Source organism: Chionomys nivalis, chromosome 1, assembly GCF_950005125.1.
Source record: "Chionomys nivalis chromosome 1, mChiNiv1.1, whole genome shotgun sequence".
NCBI lineage: Eukaryota > Metazoa > Chordata > Mammalia > Rodentia > Cricetidae > Chionomys > Chionomys nivalis.
Genome location: NC_080086.1, coordinates 179,669,947 through 179,693,954, shown reverse-complemented (window position 1 = coordinate 179,693,954; position 24,008 = coordinate 179,669,947). Strand labels below are relative to the sequence as shown.

At 40.8% G+C, this 24,008-nt stretch overlaps 1 protein-coding gene across 8 annotated transcripts in view; it reads right to left on the bottom strand.

Moving 5' to 3' along the window:
* The window catches only part of Cadps2 (calcium dependent secretion activator 2), a 529,236-nt gene that overhangs the window by 28,699 nt on the left and 476,529 nt on the right, over positions 1-24,008 (bottom strand). For all 8 annotated transcript variants that reach the window (XM_057791365.1, XM_057791395.1, XM_057791386.1 and 5 more), the window contains 3 exons: positions 21,999-22,073; positions 8,850-8,933; positions 8,713-8,745 (listed from right to left, as the gene is read on the bottom strand). In XM_057791365.1, the coding sequence (XP_057647348.1) occupies positions 8,713-8,745; positions 8,850-8,933; positions 21,999-22,073 (192 nt within the window). The remainder of the gene's footprint in view (positions 1-8,712; positions 8,746-8,849; positions 8,934-21,998; positions 22,074-24,008) is intronic.

Genomic DNA, 24,008 nt, shown 5'->3' with positions numbered 1-24,008 from the left:
TTAACTAGAAGCTACAGTGTAACTGACTTAATTTAAAAGTGCACTTCTTAGATTCAAAAGAAAGAAGAAAGAAAGTATGAAAGAAAGGAAGAAAGAAAGAAAGAAAGAAAGAAAGAAAGAGAGAAAGAAAGAGAGAGAGAAAGAAGGAAAACTTGCATTGGAGACGCAGCCAAGTGTGAGACTATGCTATCTGTCCTCTCCTCCTGCCTATTTTGTATGCACTGTAAAGGAAATGCCACATTTGGCTGTATAGCAATCACTGACAAAGTGAAAGGCATGAGATAAGAGCAGGGATTTGGAATCTGAAAGTGTGGCAGGAACCCAGGAACCCTTTGTAGCCTAGCTCCAGCACATAAGGCTCAGTAATAACTTAAAAACTGATTATTAGGGAACACATAATGGGTCTTGGTGATTGTTAAAAAAAAAACCGGCATGCTTTTTCACCCCCTAATGTATATATTTCATTATAGTGGCATTTACACATTAGGCAATAATGATTAAATATTCCTGTGATATTGTAAAAAATACACTTGATTTACTTCATTAGTTTTTAATGAAGTATCAAAATTATATTACATCTATGTAGAAAGCCAAAAGAAAATAGAGCCAAAACCTTCAAACTAGATTGATACCAATGTGAGTATGTTATGTATCCCTCTCTGTGGAGAGAGGACTAATTTATGGAAAGGGGTAGAGGGAAGGAATTTAAATAACAAAATATAAAAAGACGCTTTTTAAAAAAGACTTTAAAGTAGATTTTCTATTTTTTAAAATAGTGAAACAATTGTTATCTATTAATTAAGATATAAGATGGCCTAGGTTAGGTCTCTAGCAACACACACACACACACACACAGAGAGAGAGAGAGAGAGAGAGAGAGAGAGAGAGAGAGAGAGAGAGAGAGGGAGGAAAGATTGATTTTATTAAATGTGAGTCAGGCGGTGCACACCTTTAGCACTTGGGAGGCAGAGGCAGGTGGATCTCTGTGAGTTTGAAGCCAGCCTAGTCCATAAAGTGTCTATAAAGTTCCAGGACAGTCAGAGTTGTAACGCAGAGAAACCCTGTCTTGAAAAACCAAAAAACAAGAACAACCTACACTCCCAATCCAACCAACCAACCAATCAACCAACCAAACAAGCAAACAAAAGAAACCCAAAAACAAACAAACAAAAGAAACCCAAAACATTATTATGGTTTTCCTGACCCAAATGAGAAGTAGGGAAGTAGGGTTGTGGAGATGCCACAATGGATCAAGTACTTGCTGTGAATGCATGAGGAACTGAGTTCAGATCCCTACTGTCCCCCATCCCCAGCTGCACATGCCTACACTGTCAGTACTGGGGGGAAGGGGTGGAGGCAGGTGGAGCCCAGTGGCTTCCTAGACAGTCAGTTTTTCAGCCACTCTAGCCAAAACGGCCAGGTTCAGTGAGAGACCTTGTCTCGGAAAATAAGGTGAAGCTAATGAGGAAAACAGACGGACACAATCTCTGGCCTGTACACATGCTTGCACATATTCCTAACTACACACAAGTGCACACACACGCATACACGCATACCATAAACACGTGAGTGGGAAAATTGGAATTACAGATGGCACAACCTTTAAAAAATATCTTTCAGGTTCGAAGCAAAATGTTCTATGTGTATGCATACCGGTCAGTCTTAGACTTCCGAGGTGGTGAGCTCTTTTACTGCAGAGTTTATATACTGAAGAGTCAGACCCCTCCCACAAAGTCCAGGAACATCTGACACCAGAATGGGCTAAAGCCCCGTAACATAAGTATTTGCACCACTTTCTGTATTATTTCTTTTAAGGAGTGACATACTTTATATTCCAACATGTTTAGAAATGGTTGTTATAAGCATGTGTATGCTTCAACATTTTTGGTTTATTACTGGAGAAAAAAATCTTTTCAAGGATGAGGTTGTTTAAATACTGGGGCAGAGGCCTCATGAGCACATCCCCTTCAAAGTTAGCATGTTTATTTGTGTGGTCCTTGTTGTTCAGGTCTTATTTAGGCAGTCATGTTGATGGGTCAAAGAACCACACACAACCAAGGAATGCTGACGCAGGAGAAACCATCTTCCTCTGGGAAGGGCCCAGCCATTGACTGTCCAACACCAAGCACTAATAAGTGAATCAGATGGAAGTTCCACACAGTTACATTCATGCTGAATGCTATTGATACAAAGTAGCACGTCTCTGCTCACAACGGTGTCTGCTAACTTTCCCTATCCACGGATGTTACAGTATTATTGACTAAAATGACAAGAGGCTTGGAGGAGGTCACGCTAAGAATCTCTGTGTACTACTTCATGTTTAGTTTTTAAGATTTAGAGGGACTGGGATTAAATTTAGGTAAAGGAAGTCTGAAAACACTAGGCTGCTCCTGGCCAGAGACAGGCCACTGACTGACTGAGCGTATAAAAGAAAGAAGAGCTAAGTGGGGAAAAACAAAACCAAACAGAGCAAAGCAAAAACGACAGTAAGGTTGTACGGGTGAGGGAAGCCAAGCTTTCTGTGAGAGGCATATCACTTCTGCCTGCCACACGTCTGTGTGGAAGCACACAGATCCTTCCAGGGAAGCATGGTCCCAAGTCCTGCCTGGCGTTCCCTCTTATGTATGGCCCTGAATATCAAAGTGACCGTATCTGAACAACAAACAACATCAGAAGCACATATTTGAAAGGAAAAGGAGCGAAATGCCAATGCCACTAAACTTCTGTGATAACCTGAGACATAATTACTGATGTCGGCAAGGTGCTTATTATTTCAAAATAAAAGATAATGAAAATAAATCTGCTTTTCACTTTGTCAAACACACCTGGGTTTTCTTCCAAAGATGGGGTCAAATCATGGAGGCAGGCAGGCAGCAGCATCAGTTCTGGATATATATTTGTATATGTGTGTGTATGCATATGTATGTGGATACGAGATGATAGCCTCTGGTATGTTCCTTTTCAGGAACTAGCTTTCTTTCTTTCTTTCTTTCTTTCTTTCTTTCTTTCTTTCTTTCTTTCTTTCTTTCTTTCTTTCTTTCGAGTCATGGGGAGTCACTGCCACTATACATGGGTTTTTCATGTGGACTCTGGGGAAGAAAACTCAGGAATTTATACTTGCATGGCAAGGAGTTTACTAGGGTCTCACCCCTACCTCTGATCTCAGGTATTTCAAAATATGCCATACATGACAAAACATACTAATAATATATACTTGGATCTTCATGATGACCCTGTGATGCTAATATTCTCAATGCGAAAAAAGAAAGAAAGGAAGGAAGAAAGAAAGGAAGGAAGGAAGGAAGGAAGGAAGGAAGGAAGGAAGGAAGGAAGGAAGGAAGAAAGGAAGATGGAAGCCACAGGTGAGCAGCTGAAGTGGACTAAAAAGGACCTGAACCTGGATATTGGACTTTATGTCCTTTGTGCAATACAGAGCTAAGTTTAAGCCACATTTTTGGAGCTTTAGGATTCTACATGTTTTTGGTAATGAGCATAAAGATAGAATGTTTGAAAGGATTACTACCGAAGAGAACACTGATACTGAACTGGCCATCTAATCTTTTTTTTATTGATTTTATTGAGCTATACATTTTCCTCTGTTCCCCTCCCTTCCTCTCCTCTCCCCTTCAACCCATCTTTTTTTTTTTAAAGATTTATTTATTTATTATGTATACAACATTCTGCCTTGATGTATGCCCGCACACCAGAGGAGGGAGCCAGATCTCAGTACAGATGGTTGTGAGCCACCATGTGGTTGCTGGGAATTGAACTCAGGACCTCTGGAAGAGGAACCAGTGCTCTTAACCTCTGAGCCATCTCTCCAGCCCCCCTTCAACCCATCTTGTCTCTTAAGTTAGGTTCCTTTCAGAATAAACACCAAATTCCTCTCCCTCCTCTGCTTATCTCCTCATAAGCCACTATTTCCAAGTTTCTTGGATGGGACCCTTAACTAGTCTGGCAGCTTTCTACAGGAGAAGTTGAAAGGATGTGTTGTTTTTAAATGTTTTATGTGACTTGTCCACAGTACTACAGATCCAATCAATAAATGCCGATTTTGTAGAATGTAGTCATTAAATTTTATTTACAATCAATAGACATGTATGATAATAACTAACATTTACTGAATACTAATTGCACTCTAGGAGGCCTGAAAAGTGCTTACTCACAATAAATCTGTAAGAGGTATCATTATATCTTCATTTAATAGACAAGGAAATTGGTGCCCAAGGTCACACTGATATTATAAGCAAAGTGATGGAGGGAGAATTCAAGCACAGGCGTCCTGGTTCCCCCAACTGTACTACCTGCTTAAAAAAATACTCCACAATGTTGTCTCAAATGATACTTTACAAACGTTTGTGTTCATTTATCTTAGCTTTGTGTGTATGTGTGCATGTTCCAAAGTATTAGTGGAGCCTGTGTGCTACTGTGTGCGACCAGCCTCCTGCGCTGGTGTGGGAGTCAGAGAACAATGATGGCGCTGGTTCTCATTTTTTATCTTATTTGAGGCAGGCTCTCTCTTTTGGTACTCACCGCTGCCTATGCCAGGCTAGCTAGCCAACATTCTCCTGGGGATTCTAATCTCTCTGTCTCCCATCTCACTGAAGGAATGCTGAGATTTCAGACATGAGTGATTGTATCTAGATTTATGTGGGTTCTGGAGTCTGAACCGAACCCTAGTCCTCACACTTGAGAAATAAGTGCTTTTATCTACAGAGCCATCTCCCCAGCCTCTCATGCCCTTTCAGGTTTTTTTAAATTACATCTTAGTTTATTTATTTTTTGTGTGGAGTGTAGGCATGCATGTGTAGAGATCAGAGGACAACTTTGGGGAATTGATTCTCTCCTATCATCTGGGTTCTGAGGATTGTGTGGGAGCCCAGAGAAGTAGGTCTGTGGCACCTTGAGCAAAGGTCAGAGAATTCATGCCCATTCCTTCTCCTTCAAGATTTTCATGGGGCTTTGACCCAGGAAATGGATGCCTACTGGAAGCTTGGTCAAAGGTGTAGTCATTGCATGTTCTGCCTAAACAACAGAATGCTTGACTCAGGATATAGTTACTTGAGTTTCAGGGACTGAAGAGGTAATTGCTCTGTTTGTTCTTTGTATTGTGTTAAAACAGCCTTTTGCCTTCTTTCCCTCTTTTGAATTGGGGTACATAAGCCTATGGAAAATAGGTATGGACAAATTCAGTATTCATTGGATTACCCTCCTGGTTCAGCTCTATTCTGCATTTTCTTTCATATCTCTGTTCCTCTTGCCTGATATTTCTATCCTCACGCCACTACTCTGGAAGGCTGGACCCCGACAGGACTGAACTCAGGTCATCAGGCTTGGCACCAGCTGCTTTTACCACCCAGTCACCTTGTTGCCCTTTGCCATGGATTCACACACTTTTAAAATATTTTATTCTTATCTTTTAATGTGTGTGTGTGTGTGGGGGGGTCTGTGAGTGAGTGCAGAGGTCATTGGAGGATAGAAGTGTCAGACCTTCTGAAGCTGGGGTTACAGACAGTGGGGAGCTACCTGACAAATCTGCTGGGAAGTGATCTTGGATCCTCTATAGAAGTAATACACGCTCTCAATTGCTGCAGTATTTCTCCTGAGATGGGTTGATTTTTTTTTTATCACATATAGTGCTTAATTCAGTGCTACCAAGTTTATGGTTTTGACCTACTACTCCTGTTTTATAAGGCCAGTATGAACTGCCTCCTCTTGCTCCAGCATTGGACACGCTAGCTGCCACTCACATCTGTATTCCTTTCTCGTAGGTATTGTCATGACAGAGTCACCATATCCAGGTCTGTAGGTTTTTTTTTTTTATTATTAAACCACCTGGGCATGAAGCTACATGCTTGTAATCCTAGAACTTGGAAGGTAGAGGTATGAAGATCAAGATTTTAAGGACAAGTACAAATATAGTGAATTCTAAACCATCCTGGTCTACATAAGACCCAGTCTAATAGCCCCTCCAAATTTTAAACCACCTGAAATCCTCATGAACATGAATACTGTAACGCTCTCTGATGGGATGGTGAGCTGCGTCTACTAAGGCTGTGCTCATAAATGATACACTTTGGTCACTCGATTTGAACAATCTACCTCTCTCCTCCTTTTCACCCACATCTTTCATCCTTACTATGTAGGTTTGGCTGTCCTGGAACTCACCTGGACCAGGCTTGCTCTCAGTTCCCAGAGATCTGATCCACCTGCCTCTATCTCCGAGTGCTGGGATTAAAGGCATGCACCACTATGCCTGGCCAAACAATTTCTTACTAGCTCTCATACCTCAATTGCGTGGTAATTTATTTCACATGATCATGCCTTAGGAACATGAATCTCCCTCCCCCTTTTAGAAAATAGATATTTAATTATTTCATAGGTAATTTTAAATTTTATAATGGGTCAGTATTTCTACTTATTTGTCAAAATAATGTCCAGCAAGTGAAAGTATTGTGAGAAGGTATTATTCCAGTCATAGATTGCATTCCTAGAACTTTCCTTCTCATCATCCTATGGGAAACATCTTGGGACCAGTTTTCCCTTGGACTTTAACAGATATTTAGAATTCAAAGCCTAGAAGCTTGTCATAGGACTGTTGCAAGTCACATAACTCCTTTGCTCATTTTATAGGAGACTAAACTGTGGTCACCTAAGGAAAAGCTCCAGGCTATACCACTAATTCAATTGTCCAAGGCCACATAAACAGAATGAAAACTCAGCCATTTCTAAGTCCCAGGCCAGTGAGCCTCTGTGTGAAAAGAATTAATTAATATTAATCAATTGTGTATGTGCCCTTAGAGGTGTGTGTGTGTGTGTGTGTGTGTGTGTGTGTGTGTGTGTGTATAGGACAGATAGCTCTGCTCCAGGGGATAACTTGGTTGAGCAGTGGCCATGGCAGTTACAATTCGTCTAAGCAGTGATAGGTATGATGAAGAGCCTGGGAATGGCCAACTTAGCATTGCTGATGTTGGCATGTCTGTATACTATTCCACTCCCAGACTCTGAGTCGCTGGAGGTATGGGGTGCACAGTTCCATTAAGAATGCCCATGGTCTGGAACACATCCAACACAGGCGGTTCAGTGAAGACTTAAGGGTGTCTAAGCTAAAGAATAAGAGTTGCTCTGACAATACATGCATTTTAATAGCCACTGCAGCTACTGGGGAGAGGAACCATGACAAAGATCATCTTATAGTTGGAGGATTATACTGTTGAAGAAAGAACAGAACTAGGATTGGCAGGCGGAACTCACAGATGTGCAGAAGATGTGCAGCAGGCTGTCTAAAGGCCAATTTGCGACCACTGAAATAACTAAGCAGAGCTGAGAGCATCTTTGAGAAGGATGTCAAGGGATGATCTTTCTCTATTGAGAGGAGTAGATGAAGCACTTTCTGCTTCTCCCACCTTACATTTTATGGCATATAGAGGACCTAGTTCTTAGTCACATTGATAGCTTCAAAAGGTCAAGAGACATAAGTAATTAGGATACCCCATCCTACTAAAATTCAACATAAAACCTATTATATGATATATAAGTAGTCCAAGGAAGTAATGTGTACATGGCAGCTTGTCTTTCTGAATACATAAACTATAAAATCCCTTAGTTCTCCACTCCTATATTCCATGCATGTATTTAAACACACGGATTTCCCCCCTGTAATCCTAAGTACATGACAGACAGGGTGCAGAGGCTTCTGTGGGGTTGTTCTTTAAGTAAAATGTTCCAAAGAAATCCTAATTAATGACAAAAACACCCAGGGCCTTCTAGATTATAATGTCCACTTAAGACTATTATATCGGTCATTCTGGTCACAAAATGCAGGTAAGCATTCGAAAAATAAAAAACACCTGCAACTGTTCCTCAGGGATTCTCAGCAGTCACACTGCTTACATGCACAGCAATGCTCCCGAACAAAGAGTTGAGTTAGAATCCAGCAATGTGCTGTGTTTAAGGTTAGTCGCCATGATCTAATCGTATGGAAATTGATAACGTACGCTCAAGTACATAATCAGTTTAGATCAGTTTAGACTTGGATCATCTATAAACCATATATTTGAAAGTGATACTAATAGGATTTAAAGCCCAAATTAAGTCAGTACAGCTTCAAAATAGTATACTAAATTAGTTTATACATTTATCTTATTCCATGATTTCCAGTTTTGGTATCTTAATTTTTGAATAAATTTATAGATCATGTATTCGTTTCAAAAAAGTTCTTGAAAAACAAAATGTTAAACGAGTGATTATTATTTGTCACCGTTATATTTGGGTTCATTGACTTACCTGGTGAACCTTTGTTGTTATTTTAATTCTGACTAGAAACTTGTTAGAGCCTTCCTATAATGAGTAAGTAGTGTAATGTTTTATATAGTGTAAGGCATTCTCTGTCCCACCCTGGAGGTCTGTAGGTTCTTTTTGGAGCTCTAATGCCATGGTTTCATAACAGACTAACTTTTTGACAACTCCCAAGTTATAGGAAAAAATTTTAAATCTGCTGAAATGGTGTTGCTGAGCTTTTACTATGAGGGTTAGGACTGGCTTAAGAGATGGAAACTACTCCCTAAGGGGTGGTACTGGTTTAAAGAACTGAAGTCAGCCAGTATTCAATAATAATTATGAAGGGCTGAAAAGAGAAGGAAGGGAAGGGTGGATGGATGGAAGGAGAGAGGGAGGGAGGAAGGGAATAAACACATATTTATAAATACTTACAGGGACATCAACATATTTTGCTGCTGCTTTCACCTTAAATAGGAAAGAAAAGGATAACCATGAGGATTCTTAGCGGATGCGCAAGTACTGTGGTAACAGATACAAGGCAACGCAAGAGAATTCATTGAGATACTTACAGTGAATGACAGGATGGATGAAAAGAAAGTGCCCTCGTCATACCTGGACAGCTTGGACAGAACCCCTTCCAGCACCGAAACAAACTGCAACAGAGTTCATGGTGAGTGGTGAGAACGCTTCTGTGCATGTCGTACAAGAGCAGGGCACACAACCCATAAACAACTTTTCTAAGACAAGAAAGCCCCACAACAAATAACCTGACAGCTGAGTTCAGGCAAACTTGTAAAGCTTGTTCTGTTACTCAGAACACAAGCTCCAAGATCCCTTTCCACTGCTGGAAACAATACATTACTTTCTAAAGATAGAAAATGTGAAATAAAATAGTATATTTGACCTGGGATAGCTATGAATGAAGCCTTAAATTATAAAATTACTTAAAACATTGCTTTTTTTCCCCAATTGAGCCATTCCTGATCATCAGTTTTATAGATGACAATGTCATGTCACAGTATCACTTTTTCTCTCCATCCCCACTTCATATCTTTAACAATCATTTACCAGACAGTTGTAATTGGGACAGCCAAGGAACACACGTTTTTGTAAACCATGGATTGTGAGTTGGACACCTCTGCACGTGGCTCAAGGAAGTCCTTCATCCATTGTAGTCCAGAGGAACAAAAAGTCTGAACATCTCTGATTTAAACCATTAATAAGTAGGAATCATTTTTAAACATTACAGACACTTGCAAACAATGATAACTAAACTTCAACATCTATTATGTATGATTTGCCTAGAGATCCACATTTTTGAACTATAGAGAGGGGACTACCAGTGCAGACTAGGCAATGGAAGAGAGCTGAGACATTCAAAGTTTTTACAACATTGGGAAAAGCTTGCCACACTTTAATAAGCATTTATCAGACAGTTCTAATGTGATACTCGAGGATCATCCCTGCTTCCTGAGGAGCAGTACAATGTAGACTTCATTTGTTCTACACATGCGCGTGTTGGGGGAAGGAAGGAGAAGGAGTGAAATTCAAATTACTTCAGAAATGTTTCAGATACAGAAAATGTTTCTTTTCCATCTCCTCTTCTCCCTTTCCTTTTTCCTCTTCCAAACCCCTCCACTCCCTCCTTCCCCATCTGTGTTTCTGTGACAGGGTGTTATGCGTCCCATTCTGGCCTCGGACGTCCATGTCTTCAAGAGTGACTGTGAACTTCTGATGCACCTGATTTCACCTTTTGAGTGCAAGCATCACCATGCCTACTTTATTTGATGCTGAGGATCAAAATTCAGGGTTTGTGTATGCTAGGTAAGCAAGAATTCTATCAATAGAGGCTATATCGCTCGCCTGCCTGCCACCCCCTCTCTCATATATATATGATTGCTTTTTTATTTTTTGAGACAGGGACTCACTATGTAGCTCTCACCGGCCTGGAACTCACTATGTAGATCAGGCTAGCCTCAAGCTCAGGGATTCAGCTGTTTCTGCCTCCCAAGTGCTGGGATTAAAGGCATGTGTCACTACACTTAGCTCTAAACATAATACATACATTTTTGTGTAAATAAATGCATTATTTATAGATGTGTATGTGTGTGTGTGTATGACACAGTATGAACATAAAGAAAGAGGACAAATAGTTCTCTCCATTTACCACATGGGTCCCATCCAGGAATCCACCTGAGGTCATTAGACTTAGCTGCGAGTATCCTAATTTGTTGAGCCATCTCACTGGACAATTTTATATTTCTATAATATAAAAAAAGGATTCAGCAATATAAATTTGGAAAAATCTTATTTTAATGAGTGGGAACATATATCTGACATGAAGATCAGTGAAAAAATTAAATTAGTAAGGATGTTTTACCCTGCTTCTCTTTTCTGTATATCTAAAATAATAGGTACTATTGACAAATTAATACTCCCACAGGGAAAATACTGACAAGGTTTTTTAAATATGAAAAGGGAAATTAACGAAGGCTCGTTTTTGTTCACATAGCAGCTTCTTCAACAAAGTGATAATAGTTCCAGGGATGTGCCTTATTAGTCTCCGGTGGCCACAGAACTCACTCTGAGTGCACAGGAGATGATCAGCTCTCTATGGCTGGTCAATTACTGCAAAATAGTTTATGCAAAAGAAACAAAAACTTCCCTGTAGGCTTCTTCACCACATCATTTGCGATATGATGTAAGAACATAGAAATACAATCATGTAAACTGCAGACCAAAGTTGTATTTCTCGAGGAGATTTACATTCAACTGGGTAACCATCTTCAGGGTTCTAAGCAGTGAAAACCGCAAAATTACAATTGCTCAGGACTCAGAGTCTACTTACGACGGTCTTCCTGCCCACTAAGCTTTCTTACCAAGCACGACTGGCTGCCTAGCTCAACTTAATGTGGTTTGTCAAGACCCAGGAGACCAACTCTCCAGAGCTCTGTCAGACCAGGGGAAGGGAATTCCAGACTTAATGGCCCTCTGTGGAAAATGCCTCATCTCTTATAGCTCACATCTTGAGAGCAAGTGTGTGCCAGGTGATCTTATTTGCCTGGAGGAGAAGACAGCTACTATGGTTACCTGACAACCTGAGGCATCAAAGACACATCCCATGTTCAGTCACTCTGCTAATACGGGTGAATTCAGTAGAGACAGAAATCCTACAGGTGAATGAGGAGACAGGTTGTAGCTCTGCTGCTCTCTGGATAGATCGGGTCTTTTTGCTTCTCTTGCCTCATGGGGAAGATGAAGTTACTAGATCACCTGGCTATGATGGCACTGAGAACGGTGAGGTCATGAATAGGAAAAGATTGAAAACAGCCAATACTAAAAACATAGAAAGAAGGAGCATCTCTGCTGTGATTAAATTATGGTCAGAATATTTCAGAATATCTAAATATGTTAAGACACATGTAGGACAGTTGGGTGACAAGGAGTTGCTAATGAGTGTGGCTCACAGCCAGTAGGTCTGAGTCAGAGCAATCTATGGAGGTGTTTATAGGTGGGTGGGGTTGAGGCTGTCAGACCATTTGAACTCTGCTTTCTTTGAGCACACTGGGTGGGTAGCTTGGGAGAAAGGCTTTGAAGACAGGAGGTCTAGTTCTTCACCATAATGCCACCGAACAGAAAACTTAGATCATCCAGTAAAAAAAAAAAAGTGCCCAAGCACCTAAGAAGTGCTTGATGAATGTTATTTTGTTATAATTATCATTAAACAATGAAGACAGAAAAGACAAGCATGGAAGAGATCTAGGTCTCTTTTTTCAGACACATACAAAGTTGTGGAAGAAGAAGACATGAATATAAATGGGCACGGCATGAGCCAGATGTGGCTTATGTATTTGGACACACGATAAACCAAAACTTAAGGAGAGAAAGAATGATTCTAAAAGGTTTACAGTTTAAAAAAAAGTAGATAACCCCATGAAGGTTTGAACGGCAGACATGGAGCTGATGAAATGATGCTTAGGAAGCCTCTTGGATAGGAACTGAGGGAAGGAGTTTCTCTACTGAGGCACCTGGTAACTTGCCCTACTGTCTCTGGATATATGACACTGCTGGACTATATCAGTAAATCCTGTGTGTAGACCACAGTCATGCCACACACAGTGTTCTTTGCTACTAGTTCAACAATAGCAGGAAGCCTCTGTTTGGGTTCCTCCCTGTCCCAAATGGTCCCCAGGGAGGCACAAACACAGGAGAGACTCTAAAGGCTTACAGAGATTGCACTCCTGGGATCAACCAAGTGAGCCCCAGTTCCTACAGGAAGGTTTCCTTTGTAAAATTGTTGTTGCAGCCCTCGCGATGGAAAAGATACCTTCCAAGTCAGACTTTATTAAAATCAAGATTAGTGATGGCGCATTTTCCATTTGGCTTTTAATTGCACAAAACAGCAAGAATCCAAAGAAATCCAGCTAAACGCTGAGCTTCCTTGCTGCATCTTTAACTGTTTCCTGTGAACTTTCTCCATACAGCTCTGGGAGATGATAAATTCTTACGTCTTTGCCTTCTGCTTTCTGCTCTCCTGAGGGTGTTGGGTTGGAATGAAACACTGCAATTTCTTTGTTTCCCTGTTCTTTATTGTGGATGTCATGCACTGGGTTTGTTTGAGCAACATTTAACACTTGGAGTCTGGGTAATTACTGCCTTTGCCTCATGATACATACTCTCAAGGAAACGCAAGATGACGGCACTCCGAAACAACTGGTGGGGCAAAACATAAGGAGTGCCACAAGGAGATGCTTTCAATACCCTGCTGAATCTTAAGAGGATAGAAGAATCATTGCAACAGGCTGTATGATTCATATATTCAGAGCAGGATATAAAAACCACAAATTCTGAGAAGTGGTGGGGACGACAGGTTTCTGGGCTCTTCACACGGCTACTGCCTTTTCAACCATGGAGTAAACAAGGGTCAGTTGCATCATTTCATTTCCACTGCAAAGTTTAAATTTTTTGACAGAAAGGGCAGTCGTTCATAGTAAGACTGATCCCCAAAAAAGCATGTTATTTTGAGTAAAAACAAGGGAGACTCGGGCTATTGATCAGCAGATGCTTTTGTTAAGATCTGGACTAACTAGTATTAAAATTTCACACACAACCAGATAATCAGAGTCTATAAGACAGGTTTTCTTCCCTCAACAGACTGTCACTAATACGATGGCTCTTTCTCCGTTCTTTCTCCAGTCAGTTCCTTGATGCTTTGTTGTCACCTGGAAACATCTTTCTAGATCATGGCCATCTATGTGAAGGATGGGTAGTGCTTGTGTTTATTTGTAAAGTATCTTGTCCTGCAAAGACTCTCTAAGACGGTATCCAAAACACCACACCTAGCCCAGATATTACCAAATCCCTTTTTTTCTTCATTGTTTCTTCTTCCTTTGTCCTCCCCAGTGCAGTGGCCTGCCTTAGTTCCCACCTCTCTGGGAAGAACCCTTAACCACATTTGCCATACCTTTGAAGCACTTACTTGGATTTAATCAGGTACCTTCTGCATAGATGGCACTGATCCAAAGAAGCAAACTTAATCAAAATAATTTTACCATGCTGAGTTGGTAAGATATTATTATCAAATCAAGGTAGTTAAGTGATATTTCCTCTCTGTCCACCTTATTCCTCAGGGGAATTTGGGATAAAGCATTCTATGTTCTTAGAAAGAGCATGTGTCCCCACACATTATTTGTGAATCTACATATCTATATCTATATACTCAGTGAGAAAGTATTTCCCTTACAATATTCTGTTCTCCTTTTTTCCTTTCCAACAATATTTGAGGATCAAGGAAGTTGAGCATTCTTGCGATGCTCTTTTAATTCATACCCGGACAAACAGTGCCTCAGTGATGAGAATACATCCTGACAGGTGTTCACTTTTGTATTCCTAATTCTTGACAAAGAAACAATGTCCCAAGTTTTTTTTTTTCTTTTTTCTTTTTTTTGGATCCACACCACTACATGCAATGATTTCATTTTCATCTTCCTGACTTACAGATGGCCTCCTTGCCACCTCCAGCTACCTGTCCAAACCAGTCTTGTGGTGTGCATGCCTGTGTGGAACTAACATCCAATGAGCAGGCCTTTGGGCCGGCTTGTACAAACCATACACATGGAAGACTAGAGGGTGGTGTTGCCACTCTTTCCCTCTGTGATCTTCTTGAGTTCTCTAGGGAGCTGTAGAAATGATACAGGTTTAGGGGCCAGTAGGATTCTCCTAGTATGACCTCAGTTGTCTCTTTTCTCATTTATAAATGGGGGAACTATGGGGGCACCAGTTCCACCCTGGGGAGATGGAGCCACACAGATGGGTCTCCCGTCCTTTCTCTCAGTCAGAACAGCTTAACTTCAGTGAGTGTTATGTGTTGTTTTTCTTATTATCCCAGATTTTGAGCGACTTAACTAATTTTTAACACAAGGTGGCAATAGCTATAACATTTAGCATTAGATTTAGAGTTAGTCTTCTATCTTCCATTTTTTCCCCTTGGTAAAAATGTTCTCAGTTCCCTTCTGCTTTCCACTTCTCCTCTGGGGGCTGCAGTTACAGCCCCTCAGGGCTGGGAGTAACAGCTACTGAGGGTGCATCATTTCAAATTATCACATTGATAATTTCAGCCCATCCACTTCCCCTCCCCACTCCATATCTAAGGAGCTCTACTGGCATCTCCCTTGGATATCTCAAACTTAATCATACTGTGACCTATCATGTCATCAGGACCTTTCTCTCCAAATCTGTTTCTCTTTGCAGGGCACCCGAATCACTGGATGACACTTGATTCTTTTCTGTGAATCATGTCATAAACCTAAGGGTAGCCCTCAATGTTTGCCGCCTCGGCACCGTGGTAAATCCTGCTCATGATACATCTTAAATGCTTGGGATTAGTTTCCTAGAGGTCAAAGTAGAAACCGTCTGTGAAGTCTGTTTGCTATAGGCCATCTGATGCATCTTCTAATACAGAGCTGGTTAATTCTTCACCCCACCTTGCACCTCTCCCATCTTTTCAGTGACTTCCTACTGCTCTTGGGATCAAGGCTCAAAACTCCTTAGCACATCCTATCAGCTTCTCCTCACCTCTTTCAGCTTCATTTTACACCAGGCCCTGGTGCCTGCAGCGTCTTCCACCTAACCGCTATGTCCCTCCTTTTTTTTTTTTTCTGGTTGACTCTTTCATTGTTTAGAACACAGCCTCTGCTTGAGAAAACCTGTGCTGTCCTCCAACTACATGAGTCACTGCGCCATATGGTTTGTGATACACCACGCACCCGTCTGGATGGAATGTTTGTTAGCTCGTTTCTTCCAAGGGTTCAGACAGCTCCCCAAAGAGCAGGACCATGACTGTTTTGCTACCACTGTATTCCTGGTGTTGAACACACTGCCCGGCACACAGCTATATCTTGAAAATCTTGGATGCCTCAGTATCATGAGAATCGATACCTTTTTTCTTGTCCTTTCCATTTAAATCTGTTAAAACAATAGGTACTCTCTTGAAAAGCGATTTATTCAGTGCTCCACGTAACAGACGGAACTGACCCAGAGCATTGGCACTGAAGCAGGTTTGTTTAGTATTTTCCAGATGTAACTTCCATATTCTTTTACTACTAGTCACTCAACAAACACCATTGCATAAGAAGCACTCCACATAGCATAGAGTTTAACAGAGAAAGAGAATGAGATTCTTGACTGCAAGAGACAGAGAGACTCACATGTGGACACACGGTAAGTGATGGGGAAAGGTGTGGGTAAACAAACTGAAGTTGGCTAGGGGGGTTAGATGGCTTCTAGGAAGGAAATCGGAGACTATTTCAGCGGGATTACAAGAATAAAGGGACAAAGAGCTTCTGAGCAGGGATGGTTGTGAAAAGGTACAGAGCTTAAACAGGCAACGGAGAAGTCAGTAGAATGCTGGAAACACTAGAGCCTGGGATGTGAGTAGGAGCGTCTAAGGGACAAAAGGGATGAGACTGAAAAGGACGTGGAAGTGACACCTGGTGTATGCGTGAGCCTCTTCCAAACTACTCTGAGGATTCTTACTCTTCTGTGCGGCATTACTCTGAATTACTAGGGTAGGTAGGTGAGGATACTAGGGCAGGCTAAGGTAAGGAAAATGTCCTCTCAAGCACTGTGTCACCAAATACAACAACCATTTCTCATGAGACATTAACAAAACTCGAGTGAAAGGTACAACTGAGAAAACACTGGCAAAGCCATAAGGCACAGATGACTGACCACAGGGAGCACCTTGAAGACATGGCCTCCCTTGTGTTCTTTAAGGCACCCCAACTGCATCGCAGAGGCCTGCCTAGTGGAAGGGAAGCATGGCGGCAATCTCTGAGGTATGGGTTTAAACAAAGATTGAAAAGAGGGTAGAAGTGAGAATAGAGTGGAGCAGAAAAGGGCGTGTTCAGGAGATCGACTCAATAGGCTCTGGTACCCTCTCCTGTGAGGAGCTTCAGAGGGTTCTAAGAAGGCAAGGATCCTAGGATAAAGACGCTTTTACAATGTGGAGACAATTAACATCAATCAATGGACTCAGGAACAGCATTGAGGTTGAAGTTGATGCTCACATTCTCACAAAAACTGACTTGTGGAGGTAGACAGGAGGCCACTGGAAATATGGGCTTGTAGTCAAAAACAAGAGCAACAATAAGAACATGGATTAACATTTAAATAGTACTTAAAGCATACAAGATTCTGCCCTAAGAGCATCTGCATTAGCCTGGTCGTGACGATGCATGCTTTGATCCCAGCACACGGGAGGCAGAGACAGGCTGACCTCTACAGAGTTCAAGATCATCCTGGTCTACAGAGAAAGATCCCAGCCCTCATGTCAGGTAGTTTACTACCACCAGAACATGGGGCATCTGATGCTTCTGGCTCTGGGGTCTCCTACATGTGTGTGTGCATACCCACACACAGACATACATATTTAAAAACACTAAAAAAAAATCTGGAAAACACAAAAATGGAAACCCAACTACGAGAAACTGTGAGATATACCAATGCAGGAAGGCATTGAGTGACTATGTTAAAAAACACAAATAATAAATTAACAATGCGCAAGGTTATGTTCATCCATAATTAGCAGATATAAGTAAAAACCAGAGACGCAAATAATAGTGACATAAAAGAGTAAAATGGAGAGTTGTTCTTATAAAAAATAAAATTGATGAACCCTTAGCCAAACTCAATAAAAGAGAGAAAAGACCCAGATAAATAAACAGAAGAGCAAGTGAGTGAGAGATGGAGACACACACACCACAGAGACAGACAGACAGACAGACAGACAGACAGACAGACAGACAGAGGGGGGAGAGACTATACACAAATAGGTTCATTAAGGAGTGTATTTTAAAAATTTTATTATGTATTGTATGTGTACAGGGGTTTTGCCTACATGTGTATCTGTACCCACGTGAGTGCCTAGTGCCTGAGTAGGCTGGAAGAGGGCATCATATCCCTGAGACTGGAGTTACAGACAGTTGTGAGCCGCCAGGTGGGTACTGGGAATCAAACCTGAGCTGTCTGGAAGAGCAGCCAGTATTGTTACTGCTGAGCCATCTTTCCAGTCCTTCATTTAAGAATATTTGAAAACTTAAACTGCAGTAAATTGAAAAATATGCAACACATAGCCAAATTCCAAATTGAAGCAAAAAGGTGTGACATATCAACAATAAATGATGAGTTGAAACTGTCGTAGAAGTAAAACTAAGCTAAACAAAGACAAGTACTGGGCTGGATGAATTCACAGCCTAATTCTATCAGACATTTAAAGTGGAACAAACCCTAGTACATCTCCAACTATTTCTTGGAATAGAAAGGGAAGGATGCTTATATTAAATATAGACCCTTCTCCTCTTCCCAGATGTCTCATTTAGAGAGAACGAAGACTAAGGTATTATACAATGCATTTTAACAGCTCACACGTAATTTTCTGGCATGTTGACATCTAAGAACCGTTTCATAAAAATATTTTCTTTCCTTAATGAATAAACCCACCATTTATCCACTCCTCAGACCCTGGCAGCTGGCCCACTTGGAGACCATGTCAGTTGGCTTAAGCAAAATTTCTTCCCATGGTGACTTATGAAAGGTGTTTCTTTCTAAAGATAATTTGTAAATATTGGACAAAGCTATTGGTTGTTTGGAGGAATGGGCACCAACACATGAATGATGAAATTGGAGAAGGATGATACAACCAAAGAAATAAAATAAACCTTTATCCAGCCTAAATAAGTGGAATGCACAAAGTGTCTAATACAGAATTCAAAGCAATCACCCTAAAGAAGCTTACTGAGACCCCATTGCTGAAGACACCACTCACTTTGATCAGAGGAAATGAAGACACCAAGGTGATAGTGGCCAGGAAGCTTCCTCCCTGCTGCTGATTGGCTTTCAGACTGGAAGGTGCTATTCAGGCCAAAGGGAGGGGACACAGCTGTGAACCCTGTGAAGTACAACGGCAACCAGTGTGGCAAGGGATGCCCAAGGGCTCGATAGCGGGAGAAATGGTATGGGAGTACCCAACTTTTTCAGAGTAGATTTAAGACTAGTTCCACAGGAGGAAATACATGCTTATGCTGTAAATCTAGCTAAGAATCCATGGTTGTGGAGTTCATAGGCTCTGGGGGTGAATCTACTACTATTGTTTTGTTAAATGGGCATAGTGTCAACCTGCCCTCTAAACTGACATTCTTATGCCCATAGATTAGTGCAGATTCTCAGTCACAATGGACAGTTTGGGTTTTTATTTTTGGACAGTGATTGTCAGCTATTGCAGAAGTTCAATGCTAGTCAAAGTGTACTGAATAAATAACTGTAGAGTACTCAGCCACAAATGGGACTATTTCGGAAGAGGAGGATAAAGAGCCAGAGATTGGAGAGGGCTGCAGCAGACAAATCCCCTAGATATAATGGGACTACTAAATGATGAGCTCACAGAAGATGTGGGTGTCTGCTCAAGAGCTACCAAGTTAAATTCAGTCAGGGTTCAAGCTTGGAGTGGGAGGGGCACATGAGCCCACACCCCTTGGTGAGGACCTGTTGATAATTGATGGCATCTAGGGAAGTGAGAGTCAGTTTTCTTTAAGGCTATGGCTCCTGGTAGGTCTACTGTGTTCTGTTGCATGGCCTCACACCCATAAATATATAGGTAGCACAAATTGGACTTGGTGGATTATTAAAATTAAAAAAGGACACAAGGTTGTAGGAATGAGGAGTGGATCTGGAATGGGCCTGGGAGGAGATATGAGGAGGAATTTGAGGTGAATATGACCAAAATACAGTGCATTCATGTATAACAGTCTGAGATAATTAATAAAGTATCCTATTAACAAAGCAGCTTACTACACTATATGAGAACACAGGAGCTGGCGGAATCAGGAAAACATATAAACAATAAGTTTAATGAGGAGACAAATAATAACAAGAATCTCTATGATAGAAGTCCATAAAGCCTGAATTGAAAAAATCAACTTTAACAGAGAGTTTTAACAGCTAATAAAGGGCAGAAAGAAACATTAAACAGCAACAATAGCAAAACTGCCCAAGTCATCTGAAACTACTATCCAGTCAGAGGAGAGAAAAAGAACAGCATGAACGAGTGAAGGAAATTCAAGGAATTCTTGCTCTATTTTCTGATTGCAGACACAATGAGACTAGCCCTATCTCTGTCCCAAAACATGATAAACTGTAGTTTCTGAAACTGTCAGTTCAGGGAGACCCTTCTTCCCTCATGGATATGATCAGAGCATCAAGAAAAGTAGTGGGTACAGACAGCAGTATTCTCGAACCATTTTTCTTCATGGTTATTTCCTATCCCAAGACCTTTTACCAGACAATTTGGAACATACACACAAAGAGGAAAAATGACACCAACTATAATCTCACTACCCAGCACAACCTCTGTGAGCCTCGGGGTGCGAACCCAGATCATATGTCACCCTTTCAAGAACTCATCTTCTATCCACTTGCTACTATATTTTAAAACATACTTTATCATTAAGATTCCCCAAATCACAGATTAATACAGATATTAGACACAACAAAAGTCAAAATCTATATAGATATAATTTATACATCTCTGAGTACTCTGAAATATGCAAAAAGGAAAAGAGACATTAACACATTTTATATTTTTGAAATACCTCTCAGACAGGCTGTAACAATTTAGATCCTGTACACATGAAACTTGACTGGCTCAGTTCATGCTTTTCAACAGTGTTGACTTAAAATCATCTAAGTTCACTTATTGGAAAAGCTGGTATGTGCACTCCTTAAATTATTAATGAAGATTGATTGTGTTTTGTGTTTTTCAAGGCAGGGTTTCTCTGTATAACAGCTGTGGCTGTCCTGGAACTTACCAGGGTGGCCTTGAACTCACAGAGATCTGCCTGCCTCTGCCTGCTGAGTGCTGGGACTAAAGGCATGCACCACCATGCCCAGAGAAGATTAATATTTTTATATTGTTAGCTAAACAACATATCCTTTACTTATAAAGCTGGTGCTGGTTTTTCTCTGCAGTGGATATATTTTTTCAGTTGTTTTATGAAACCTCTTCTGAACGTCTTTGAGATAAAGCCTTGAAGGGCTAGATGCACCTGCTCATGTCAAAGTTGCACTTAGAGAATATCCATTTTCTTTCTCCAGCATTTTAAAGCCAATTAATAATTGTGCATCTTTACAGAGTATATAATGTTTTGGTACATTTACACACTGTGTGCTTCAACACAGGATACTTAATTTTCCCATCATCATCTCTTCTTCCCGATGAGATCATTATAAGCTCATCACTTCTAGGTGTTTTGGATTAGATGATTCAAGAATCACAAACATAATTGCTCTTAGTGTAAGATTCTTATCTATCTCCTGTGGCTGGGACCTTGAACCCATTAGCCAATGACATCTCAACCTCTTTAAGTTCTTGGTGCTGTCAGCATCACTTCCCTAGTAAGCTTTGATTCCAAATGATACCTATGATTGTGGCCATGCCTCTCTGAACATGCCCAATCTTTGCAAATTATATTCGTGGCCATCTGTTATGTCTTAGTGGCATCTAAGTCACACAATTGCTAAATGGCAAACCATTTATTGCTGATTTTCATGCATACAATGAAATACTGTTGTATTTATTGAAGGCATTTGAAGCACCAAGCAGAAAATTTTGGGGGTTAAGTTCTGATACGATCCTGCCAGCTTTGTCTGTGCTTAAGGCTAGATCTCCAGCCCTAGGGAGATCTTCATCAAACAGGCTAAATTCATAAACTGAGGATACTCAGATTTGCTCTGAAAGGAAAACAGCAAGCATGAATGTGATATAATAAATAATTCTTGGAAAGAAGAATTGTTTTTCACAGGAAAACACTCCAAGAAATGACAAAATTCTTCACATAAGCAATCAAACAAATCAATCCCCACTGTGTTGACACAGTGTTCATTTTCTTGTTTGGAGTTTTTCTCAAAACTGAAATAACTTTGCTTCGTGTGTTTGTGTTTGTGTCTATGCATGTGTAGTCATGCATGCATTTACTTATTTTGTATTGCTAGTGATTGAATCCGGGGCCTTGTACATGCCAGGTAGGCACTCTGGCACTAAGTTATACCCCAGTCACATTTACCATTTCACACTTAGATATCTATAAACATAAGAGATATCAAAAATTCTCATTTGATGATTATTTCTTAATTTCATTTGCAAAGGAGAAAAAATGATACATTACCTTTGAAACTAGCAGTGCAATGATTTCTTTCACAGTGTTGTCAATCAAATCATCTATTTTTGAATGGTACTGTTGCTAGATTTGAAAAGACAAAATGCATTAGTGGATACAGACGTGAATTCTTTGCTGTAAGTCATGACGGTTATAAATCTACTAGTTACGGCATATCAAATTTACTTAAAATGATCGTTTTGAGCATTAAAAGGACAAAGCTGTGACAACGATCCATCCAGTCAACACTTTTTACGTTGCGGTTGGAAAATTTTCCCATGTGTGCTGTTGAGTTAAGCAGCTAATGGGGTTATTACGGCGGCTGAATTGAGTCCTTATCCGTATTCAGGCAGAGGAATGTGAAGGGTTCTTTTTGTCTTCTCCTCTGTAATGAAGGTGGCCCTGTATTTTTCTAAAGGGTTGGTTTAGCCAGAGAAACAAGGGGACTCAAAAGAGATTTAATTAATACAGCATTTCATGTCTGGCAACTCTCATTCATAAGTTATTTTAAATGTGCTCTAGAAATAAAATGCGCTGCCAATTGTTCTCCCTAAAAGGAGACTTTTTGTCAGCCCAGGAGCAGCAGCGTATACAATTCTTACAACATGTTCAAGCAAGGGAAAAATTAAAATTTCATCAACAAAAGGGAATAGAGGTAACAAATTAATAGGCCATAAAAGCTATAATGAAACGACACTGCTCCCTATAGCTTTATTACTGCTTCCTCACCAACAAGATGTCTTTAAATAAATACAAAAAAAGATGTATTTAAAATAAACCTGAAAGACTCCTGCTTTTGCTTTCTTCTCTAAAGATTACTAGAAGGCTCCTTTATTAAATTAGCAGAAGCTTGGGCTTCCTGGCATATGTAGGCACCTCTATTTAAACAGTAAGTCTTTCTTTGGAAGCATTTATCTGACAGCAGATTGTCCCCAATGGCCACTTCACAGAAAATGCGACTTGTAAAGACTAACCCTATCCTGATGATCAAGGCTTCCAGGAACAGAGCGCATAATGCACAGACTAAAAGTACTCATGTCAGGATAAACATTAGACCAGCTTCACAGCTGCCAGCTGAATGGTTCCCTAAGTTCGATGTATTTGAAAGCCATTTTTCTTCCTTCGGAAAACATGTCTCAAAGTTTCCACACAGAACAAAACATAACTCAGGCTTGCTTTGGAATACAAGGGAATGATCTCCACACCCTCAAGGGCTCTAATAGCTAGAGTGGTCATCATCTCCTTGTGTAAGTAATGAAGAATAATGTTGGAGCTTCCAAGTTATTTTCTTTCTTTTTCTCTCTCCTCCTCCTCACCCCCCCCGGTGTGTGTGTGTGTGTGTGTGTGTTGACATTAGTCTCAAATTAACCACATGCACTTAATCACTGAAATTTCTGGTATGTAGTAGATGTCTGGTTCATTTAAAACCTTGCTGACTCCCAAAGCTTTGGTCCCCAGAGGACAAAGAGAACAGGCGTTTGGACATAGTGGGTGAATTTACACTGCAGGAGAGTTGGAATGTTTGATGTTGGTATAGGAAATGAGACAATTAAAAAAAAACAAATTTGAAGCAAAAGAGTGATGTTCAGTCAAACAAGCTGACTCGTTGGTAGTCGAGATTTACTTTAAATAGTTAATGCCCTGGACCATGAACACGCCTCAGGGCCAATGCAATGGTTTCAGTACTCAGACCAAGTGATTTGTAGGGTGAGACCCAACAGACACCCTTGCAGAAGGGCCTCCCAGCCCCAGTCAAAAGTTGCACAAGGAACTGGGTGTTGAAAGAGCTTATGCAAATGAGTTCTGCCTCTCCCCTTTCATGTCCCTGCTCCAGACCTGTGTCTGTGCAGCACAAAGGAATGAAACAGCAGTCATGACCCCTCTGTGGGGAGGAACTGCAAAGAGATACAGGAGACAGGCATGAGCTTCCTACATTCCACCAAAATGGAAACACTCCACAACAGGGAGGTGCTACTGAGGCCCACGGCCTCTCAAACATGTTCTTAAACATGCCTGGGC